This window comes from Haematobia irritans, chromosome 3 (assembly GCF_050003625.1).
Source record: "Haematobia irritans isolate KBUSLIRL chromosome 3, ASM5000362v1, whole genome shotgun sequence".
In the NCBI taxonomy this organism is placed as follows: domain Eukaryota; kingdom Metazoa; phylum Arthropoda; class Insecta; order Diptera; family Muscidae; genus Haematobia; species Haematobia irritans.
Genome location: NC_134399.1, coordinates 230,988,448 through 230,998,422, shown reverse-complemented (window position 1 = coordinate 230,998,422; position 9,975 = coordinate 230,988,448). Strand labels below are relative to the sequence as shown.

The following is a 9,975-nucleotide window of genomic DNA, read 5'->3' as shown; positions in this document are numbered from 1 at the left end:
GCCGGTATTAAGTTCGAATTAAAACGCAAAATTAGCGATTTTTCACGGTTACTTTTGTTTATTAATTCATTCTAAAGAAAATAAACTTTTATTTTCGAAAGGTCCCATCGCAAACCTTCCCGCCCCTTCCGACCGTGAGGGCCTCGTCCCCATAACGTAGGGACAGCATACCCACCATAATCCGGACCCGCTACAGAGAAGGACTCATCAGACAAGACTAAATACTAGCTTATTTAAAAAAATGTATTAGTTATGCAAATATGCTAAAATTCTGGACTTCATCACATCAATAATTAAGTCAGTGTCAACTAGATGACAGATTGAATTAAAATTAATGCACATCCTGGTAACTGGTAATTCCTAGATGCCTAAGAGGAATATTTATTTATCCTAATCCTAGATATCAATTCCGAGTACGGAATATCTCCACTAACTAACCTATACATCATTATAGAGCTCAACATCGTCCATCGGTTCCTAAGAGTAGGTAAATGAATCAGCTTCAATCTAGAAGTGTAAGGAGGAAGAACAAAATCACTGTTCCAATGAAGATAGGGCAGTAAAAAGCCTCTTCGTAACATAACGCTTTATGAATCCTAGAACCCCAGATGCCTTACTCACCATCGAATTAATATGATCATTAAAATTAAGTCTACGATCCATAACAATAGACCTGAAGAATCGCATAAACTTGCATTTCTTCAAGTTCAAATCCATTAGATTTACCCTACACTAATCACCAAAGCTATCCAAATCATCCTGTAATAAATGCACCCGATCAGAATTATCGAACGAGGAAAATAACTTAACATCATCAGCATACATAATTTGTTGCTTTGGATGATTTCCCACCAAGTTATAATAAAATTTGTCAAAAAGTTTTAATTTTATTCTACTTTTATAGATTTATTTTCGATGAATAAATTAAATAAATACCCACCTTAAACGTGGGTATTAAGTTCGAGTTTAACTAAATCAGTAAAAAAAGCCATAAAATTATACATAATCGTAAAAAAAGTCGATTTTAGCGTCTAAAGATGGGTATTAAGTTCGAGTTTAGCCGCTAAAATGAAAAACTAAGTGAAAACTAAATCAGTAAAAAAAGCATACAATTATACATATTTGTTGCAAATTTTATTATAACTTGATGGGGAATACCCCAAAGTAAGTTTTCACAAAGTTTGTATTCCTTAAGGTGGATTAATTAAGAAAAGTAATCGTGAAAAAATGACGATTTTAGCGGATAAACTCGAACTTAATACCCTTTTCTTTAACAATCCAATTTAAGGAATACAAACTTGGTGACAATTTGCTTTGGGCTATAGCCGCTAAAATCAAAACTAAATCTGCAAAACGGAATAAAATTATATCTTCTTGCTGCGAATTTTAATATAACTTGATGGGGAATGATCCAATGCAAAAATTGAAAACTTAATTTCAGTTGAAAAAAGTTTCTCGTAGTATCCTATAGAAAGAACTAAACTTGAGAACGGTGTATAGATGGCGCTGCCAACGTTTAATAAAACCTTGGTGCACCCTCTTTGATTTTTTGAAAAGTAGACAACACTATTCCCGATAAGATATGAAAAAATTATCGATAGATTGTATATCGATAATGGTTATGACGTTTAGAACATATGTTTGGTATTTTTTGACAATTATTTTTGTGTGGAGCAAGTTATATAAAAAGGTTTGGAAGATTTTTAATTATTTATTGTATTAAAGGGAAAATATTGTTTTTCCATTCATATATAAGCTAACTGTGTAAAATCAACAATATTTTCAGAGGCCATGTTGCGCTCCGCTGCATCAATTTTGGCAAACAAGGGTCCCAAATTAGCCACTGGGATTCCCTCAACAATTGGAGTTTTTGGCCCAGCTTTAAACAATCTAATTGTTCGCCAACAACAGACAATGCCGGTGGTTGATTCAAATACATCCTTGCCAAAGAAAGGCTACAGCCCATTTGGTACTAAACAGTCCAGTATGGCAGAATGGTCATTGGCTCGTTTGGATGATCTACTCAATTGGGGTCGTAAGGGTTCTATTTGGCCATTGACTTTTGGTTTGGCATGCTGTGCAGTCGAAATGATGCACATCGCCGCTCCCCGTTATGATATGGATCGTTACGGCGTAGTATTCAGAGCTTCGCCGCGTCAGGCCGATGTCATCATTGTAGCTGGTACTTTAACCAATAAGATGGCTCCAGCTCTGCGAAAAGTTTACGATCAGATGCCTGAACCACGATGGGTAATTTCGATGGGAAGCTGTGCCAACGGTGGAGGCTATTACCACTACTCCTACTCTGTTGTCCGCGGATGCGATCGCATTATCCCTGTTGATATTTACGTTCCCGGTTGTCCACCCACCGCTGAGGCGTTGATGTACGGAGTACTACAATTACAAAAGAAAGTTAAGCGCATGAAGACCCTACAAATGTGGTACCGAAAATAGTCATTATGCTTATTATTAAATCAATTTCTTTAGAATGATTGGTGGTTGGTTAGGAGCACCAACTAATGAGGACATCTAATTGTCAACGACTTTATGAAGTGTAAAAATACGATGAAATAAAATATATAAATATATGTTTCGATTACTCTTTCATTTTCGTACCATCAAATACGGATGTTTTATATCGAAATAACCTGAATTCCAATGTTTGTCAAGAAATTCCCTTCGAAATGAATGAATTTAAATACACTTTGGTAAAAAAAATGATATAAGCTAAAACAATGGACACTCAATCCGAGGCATTAACAAATAGGAATGGAATGACCGAAAGCTTCAATTCTAATTTATAAATATAAGATTTCTCTTAACCACCCATTCTACGTTTAGCTCAATAACAAGTAGGTCACTTTACATAGCCGAGTCCGAACGGCGTTCCATATTGCGATGAAACCACTTAGAAAAGCTTTAAAACACTCACAATGGACTGAATAGTCTAAGTGAGCCTACTACATCGGGCTGTCACGTAACCTAACCTAAACACTCAGAAATGTCACCAGCATAAATAGTCTAAGTGAGCCTGAAATAAATCGGACTGCCACTGTAATCTATATTTTTAACTCAAATCACTCGCGATTGTATCTACACACAAATTTTTTTTCTGATTCAATCACAAAATTAGTTGATCCAATTAATTTTTTAATTGAAATGTCTTCAATCACAGAAATGATAGTATTAATTAAAAACTTAATTGACACAATTGAAAAATTGATTGATCGAATTAAAAAATTAATTGTGTATTTCCTACACAGAAAAAAATTTCACGAAAATTTTTCCAATTAAATTCTTAATTGAGTTTTAAAAAATATTCAATTAAAAATTTAATTGTTTCAACAAATTTTTTAATTGAAACAAAAATCGTAGTATAAATAAATAGTATCAATTAATTTTTTAATTGGATCAATTAATTTTTCAATTGACTGTCACTTCAATTAAAAAAATAATTTCGTGATTGAATTTGAAAAACAATTTTTTGTGTGTATTTTCTCTCTGTCAAGTACTCTGTTTTGAAGTTAACTTTTTGTCCACTTTCTTTTCTGCTGTTGTTTCTTTCTCTTTTCTAATGTCGGCTTCATGTTCTGCTAGCCTAGTGCCAAGTGCATGTTTTGTTTTCCCACATACATTTTGTTGCATTGTTCGTGTTGGTTTCCATCACATGTAATTTCACATACAACGTTATTTATTTTCAATGTTGTATTCTTTATTGTGCTTTTTGTAAATATTCTACTGAGATCGAATGAAAGATCTGCTGCTATTGAGTTTTGTATTGAGCCGTCTGTTAGCTTTGGGATATAGTCTCTTTGCAGTTTGTCTCCTTTGGTCCATTGATGATTTCTTGTACTATGTTGTTAATTGTGTCTCCCTTTTATACACCATACACATTACACTTCCAAAATCCACTTAAACTAGATTTCAATTTTTATTTGGCTTTCAAAAATAGATTTCTAATCTCGAAAAATGTTGATTTTCAGTATAATGAGTAGAGCCTAGTACATATATTTGACTACTATAGATAGGAGCCACCGTGGTGCAATGGTTAGCATGCCCGCCTTGCATACACAGGGTCGTGGGTTCGATTCCTGCTCGACCGAACACCAAAAAGTTTTTCAGCGGTGGATTATCCCACCTAAAGCTTAAAAGTTTCTCTAAGTGGTTTCACTGCAATGTGGAACGCCGTACGGACTCGGCTATAAAAAGGAGGTCCATTCTCATTGAGCTTAACATGGAATCGGGCAGCACTCAGTGATAAGAGAAAAGTTCACCAGTGTGGTATCACAATATCACGGGCTGCCACCTAACCTAACCTAACCAACTACCTTCACCTCTAACACTTACTGATGTATATACATTCTCAATGTTTTATATACTTAGGTTTCTTTGTCCTGTATATTATTTGGCCGCGAAGGCTTCTGTATTACAATTCTGAATAAATGAAACGGTACAAATACATGGACACATGGAAGGACATCACCTATCGACGCAGAATTTGATTCTGCTATGATTAGTATATTAAACGATAGGTCCCAGAAAGCTTCTTCGGGATTTATACAATGTGAATTGGAAAAGTTAAATACGAAATGGATACGTTCATAGTTTAGGATTTGATTTTTTAAATAATGTTTTTTATATAAAGCCGCCTGAAATTGGTATTTAGGTAGAATGTTCATAAAATTACTTCTAACATCCGCATAAACTTGTTAGTAACAGTTTTAAATAAAACATGACAAGTGGACCAAAGCTGGTATAGATGGCAAAATACTTAGATTCATGCAATATTACAATTTTATGTTCTTTGCCCGCTGGTTATGCCAAATAAATTATAAAAAAAATCAAATTTCGTTTTGATCTCCGGCATGGAACCTTAATTTTTTCTCCTTTAATAATTTACTTTGATATTTATATGTACAATATGAAATATATATTATGAAAATTTTCTGTGATTAATTGCAATGTTCTAGCTTAAGGAATTATTGCAGCTTTGTTTACAATTTTATGTTCGACCCATAAATTATTTTTTTTTACTTAATTCGAACAATTATTTTTTTTTAATTTGGAGTGAGGATGCGCATCATTAATATATACCTGATAAAAAACATACGGCAAGGGATTGGTGTAACACTCCCTTAAGACTAAAATAAAGAACTTTATAGCTGCATGTTTTTTTTTATTTTTTATTTACTTTCATTATGTAATGTTTATACATATTATTTGTTAGTTCATGCACTCACTGGGTTTTTTGGTTTTTGTTATATTTTTAATTTAATTAAAATCACAATGAAAGAAATAAAAACAGATACAGATAAATACACAAGATTACAACATCATATTTAGGTTTTGTTTTCTTATTTTTATGTCACAGTACAAAATGCATTAACAACTAATCTCTTAATTTTACTATCAATATAGTATATCAATATTTCTCTGCTGGTTATCTGATTTAGATGACGAATAGTATGAGTTTATATAATTTAATCATTTTCATATCAAAGCTCGAGGTCTAGTTGGTTGATCTTCTTTGCATTTTGAAAGGACTGTTCTCTGGAAGTAGCAGCAAACTCGGCGTTTTAAATGAAAAGGCCTCGAACTAAATTAGCACATTTGTAGAATTAAAACTAAAACAAATTTAAAAAAGATCTGTAATACATTTATGCAATAGTTATACATTAAATATACAACAGCAAAGTACCTTTTGTAAGGTGATTTTGTAATTTGGGAATGAAGAATTCATAAATATGACATTTTTGAAATATCTAGTCAACAATTTAAATATGAGCTTATGCTTATCAAAGAGTTTTTGGTAGGATTTCAGTTATTGTTTTTGAAATATGTTTGCTAATGGATCTCTCTCTATATATATGTATATATATGGTAGAGTCATAATGGTTTTACGCCCCTTCACCATCTGGTCATTGTATTTATTTCTGTTGTTTTAAAAACCTTTTTTATGTTCATATAAATCTAAAACTAATTAATCGTTTATTATATCGGTATTTTTGCAGTTTATATAATTATTTTATACTAAAATAGAAAAGTTGTTATAATTACATATTGAGTTTTAACTAGTCACCAGGATGTTCTGGACAGGAGCGATTTACCTCGAACCACCGATCTATGCAGCTTTAGATGATCAAAATTAGTGTATAAAAAATTAAAAAGTGATTATTACACATACCATTTATGATAAATACAAAGACATGGCAAGCGCGCAATTATATCACCAGGATTTAAATCTTCTAAACAAATCACACATTCGCCTTTGGCATCTGCTAAGACATCCTCTGTAAGTACAAAACATGGTCGTTCAATTAGATTTTAGGCAATTATTGCTTTGTTTTTGTCATACCATTGTAAGATAGTCGTGGTTTTGTCAGGCACATGACCAAATGGCACTCAATATCATCTGGTAGTACAAATTTATTGCACACGGGACATTTTATACCTATGTAAAATGACATAAACATAATATATTGAGCAGTTAGAGTAAGACTTTAAAGGGGAAGCAAAAGCAGTTTTTCACATAAAAATTTCGATTTTCAGGATTTGAATGGAAAATTTCGATTTGTTGGGATTGATCATGAATTAACCTTCTTTTCGCTCTAGGGGGCTTTGTTTAGGAGAGTCTTTCATATACAAATTCAAAATTGTTAACCCTCTTTTCGCTCTAGGACGCTTAAGAAAATAATTTTTTTTAATATCGATCTGAGGATTTATGGTGAAATTTTCGATTTTGCATAAATAAAAATAATAATTACTATTAGTAGTGACATTTCTGACTGTTTCAAAGTAATGAGACACACCGTTCGGATTCGGCTTTAGAAAATAAGGTTCTTGTCATTGACATAGAAGCGGGAAGCACGCATCACAATGAACTGAATAGTTTAAGTGAATTTGGAATAAGTGATAGCCATTATAATCTAAACTCCTCACGAATCACAATATTAGCCGTCAGAGAATGAAGCCAACCAAGTTATGTTCCAAATTGACATATGAGTATATAGGCTACATTACATACATAAGCGTTTTACTATTTACAAGGTGGTTAGCTAGCCTTAATCTAACGTAGCTTTATAAAAATGGTGTGAATTTGAACAAATTTGACACCAACATATTTTCTGATATTGAAAATGTTTTAAATTTTCCTATTCAATAAGCCAACCCAGTTGTAAAGAGAGATATAGTTTATATCTAGAGATTTAAATTTTATTTTGACTTAATGCCAAGTATTTATACTTTAATTAAAATATGGACAAAATGTTTAGTATCAATTTGCTTGAGTTGATCTGTTCTCTGCCAGCATTTTAAAGATTGATTTTATCTCCATCGCTACCATAGACTCTTAAGTGATACACATTCTTGGGTAATGTAATCGTACCATTTTGCCATTATTTATTTTAATACTCCAATCGACATCGGCGTATCCAATTAAAATATCACCCTCATAGACAAGTTTCCGGTTTACAGTTCCTTCGAGAAATCTTATGAAGTTTTCTGTAAAACCTGCATCAAAGCTGGCTAAGGCTCAATTTAAAACATATCGTAGAACTTAAAAGGGTAAAGTGTATTGTGACTGACGCCCCTGGTAATGCAGAGGAACAGAACATAAAACACAATATCCAATAATTATTATGAGGCTCCTAACAAACTGATACAATTAAATATTATGGTGTAATGCAATTAAATATTTATGGTGTATTTTCGTTTACGAAAAGGTTAAACATCATTTTATTCATTTGAGGGAATGTTACTAATAAAGTTGGAAATTAAATACAAAAAAAAGCTATTTTTTCAAATAATGTTAGCCTTCTGCCTAGTAAATTTAAATTTTTTTGCAAAAATTTTAAGTAAATCAGTTAATTATTTCTCCGAATTTTATTTTAGAAGGCATGGTTAGGTTAGGTTATGTGGCAGCCCGATGTATCAGGCTCACTTAGACTATTCAGTCCATTGTGATACCACAGTGGTGAACTTCTCTCTTATCACTGAATGCTGCCCGATTCCATGTTAAGCTCAATGACAAGGGACCTCCTTTTTATAGTCGAGTCCGAACGGCGTTCCACATTCCAGTGAAACCACTTAGAGAAGCTTTGAAACCCTCAGAAATGTCACCAGCATTACTGAGGTGAGATAATCCACCGCTGAAAGACTTTTTGGTGTTCGGTCGTAGCAGGAATCGAACCCGCGACCTTGTGTATGTAAGGCGGGCATGCTCACCATTGCACCACGGTGGCTCCAAGGCATACTGGCTCCGATCAATATTTAACCATTATATTATGTAAAATGTGTATAAGAGAAAAGTTGTACAATTTACTACTGCTAAATATTATGAAATTGTAAACTAAATTCCTACGAATTTTACCCATTTTTGGGCGCTATGTATGCCTTGGAATTTATCCCCAGAAAGGTCGTGCCATTTTTAATTATTATAGGATAATACATCGAACGATATTGGGTTCTTAGAGTAAATGTTATATTTAAATTTTCCACAGGTGTTCCAGCAAAAACGAAAAATAAAAATTGCTAATCTATCATGAGTAAGTAAAATAAATCGAAACATAAACTTACCATTGAATGACCATATTTGTGATGGAAGTGATGTGGCTGTATAGACTCGACCAATGCTGTTAGCTGCACCATTTGAAGCAGACTGAGCTGCAAGCGCTATACTTTCTACAAAACTTGCTCCGGCCATTGAAACATTCTGAAATTACATATATGACACTAGAATTAACATATATGACACTAGGATTCACTTCACGGACTTACTCTTAAGTTATCCCCTAATGTGTGACGTTGCATGTGATTGTGACCTTGTTGAGACGTTGATGAACTAGCATAGTTGGTATTGCTGGCAGAAGCATTAATGCCTTGTGTATGTTGTGGATCCCCTGAAGAGGCGGCAGTCTGGCCGTGCATGTCAGGCACAGAGCTTAAACTACGTGCTCTCTGTCTGTCTACCGACGAATTTTGATGCTCGGCACCAGTAGAGCTACTCGAAAACGTGCGGGAACGAGGGCTCTTGTGACCGCTATTGGCGGGTGTACTAGCCTTTGCGCCCATTCGTTGTTGGGGATAGGGAGCCGTATAAATTATATATCCTTTGCTATTTGTCCCGATTAGCTAACAACTAATGGATTTTGGTAATGGCGGTATACTTCAACAACTCTTATTGTACTCGACACTTCGAATTCAGACATTCATATTCCACCATCTCCTAATTAGATGATACAGCTTTCGTACCCGTCTATTTGTCAAATTCTGTTTTCTTTGTTTCGCTGCCGCCTGCAGTGGGAACTTTGTTTATCGACTATCCTCCTTTTTCCCAGCAGCTTCTTTATTCTATTTAGAGTCTACTCCCCTCCCCACCTAGCTCAAGGAATACGAATACGACGACGACCCCTATTTTTCAAGACGAAAAGATTTATTGTCTGATGAATGTTTTTTATTTGCCTTCTTTTTGTCTGTGTATGTATGTGGGTGATTTTTTTTAATTTGTAGTATTTCTTTCACAATGATTTTTCTTCTACGTTTGGAACGGACATCCCGGTACCGAGGACTTTAGCACATATAATTTACTTTTGGGAACTCTAGATCTAGTCCTTGAGTCTGAGTCCTAGTCCTTCGGATCAAATTTTGGAATCCGAATCGGGAATCTTTCTTTATGCAATTGTTGTTCTCCAGTGATACCAGATTGATTTGTTATACTCTTTGCGTAGCGTTAAAACTATCCTCTTTCTCCCTATGGCATTTCGTTACAAAATTTCTTAACACTAATACAATAAAAAGGTGGCATCGCAAAAATCGATGACTACAACACAACTTTTCCCAAGAAGTGTTCTCCAAATGTCAAATTGACATTTTAAACTTCTGATTTTTTTAACTTTGTTTGGTACATTTTCTCCTCAGAATCAAAATTGACAATTATCCCTGCCAGCATTTCAAAGTTCCACTTCATCCTCATCGCTA

At 33.9% G+C, this 9,975-nt stretch overlaps 2 protein-coding genes across 5 annotated transcripts; one reads left to right on the top strand and one right to left on the bottom strand.

Annotated features, from left to right (window-relative positions):
• Positions 1-1,610: 1,610 nt before the first annotated feature.
• Positions 1,611-2,588, top strand: LOC142228133 (NADH-quinone oxidoreductase subunit B 2-like). The gene is made up of 2 exons (XM_075298469.1): positions 1,611-1,690; positions 1,787-2,588. Exon 2 carries the CDS (start codon positions 1,792-1,794, stop codon positions 2,452-2,454), a length of 663 nt encoding a protein of 220 aa, XP_075154584.1. The 5' UTR covers positions 1,611-1,690; positions 1,787-1,791; the 3' UTR covers positions 2,455-2,588.
• A 2,258-nt stretch (positions 2,589-4,846) lies between these two features.
• LOC142228129 (uncharacterized) lies at positions 4,847-9,735 on the bottom strand. Of its 4 annotated transcripts, none has more exons than XR_012720074.1 (6): positions 8,776-9,733; positions 8,575-8,710; positions 6,356-6,451; positions 6,185-6,290; positions 5,699-6,129; positions 4,847-5,624 (listed from the first exon to the last, which is right to left on the bottom strand). XR_012720074.1 is itself a non-coding variant. In XM_075298454.1 (6 exons), the coding sequence occupies exons 1-5, from the start codon at positions 9,067-9,069 to the stop codon at positions 6,072-6,074; spliced, it is 690 nt and encodes a 229-aa protein (XP_075154569.1). In that variant the 5' UTR covers positions 9,070-9,735; the 3' UTR covers positions 4,847-5,976; positions 6,058-6,071. The 4 variants fall into 4 exon arrangements, 3 of the variants coding, with proteins under 3 accessions (XP_075154569.1, XP_075154570.1, XP_075154568.1); XM_075298454.1 differs by having other exon boundaries at positions 4,847-5,976; positions 6,058-6,129; positions 8,776-9,735; XM_075298455.1 differs by having other exon boundaries at positions 6,058-6,129; positions 8,776-9,735.
• Positions 9,736-9,975: the final 240 nt, after the last annotated feature.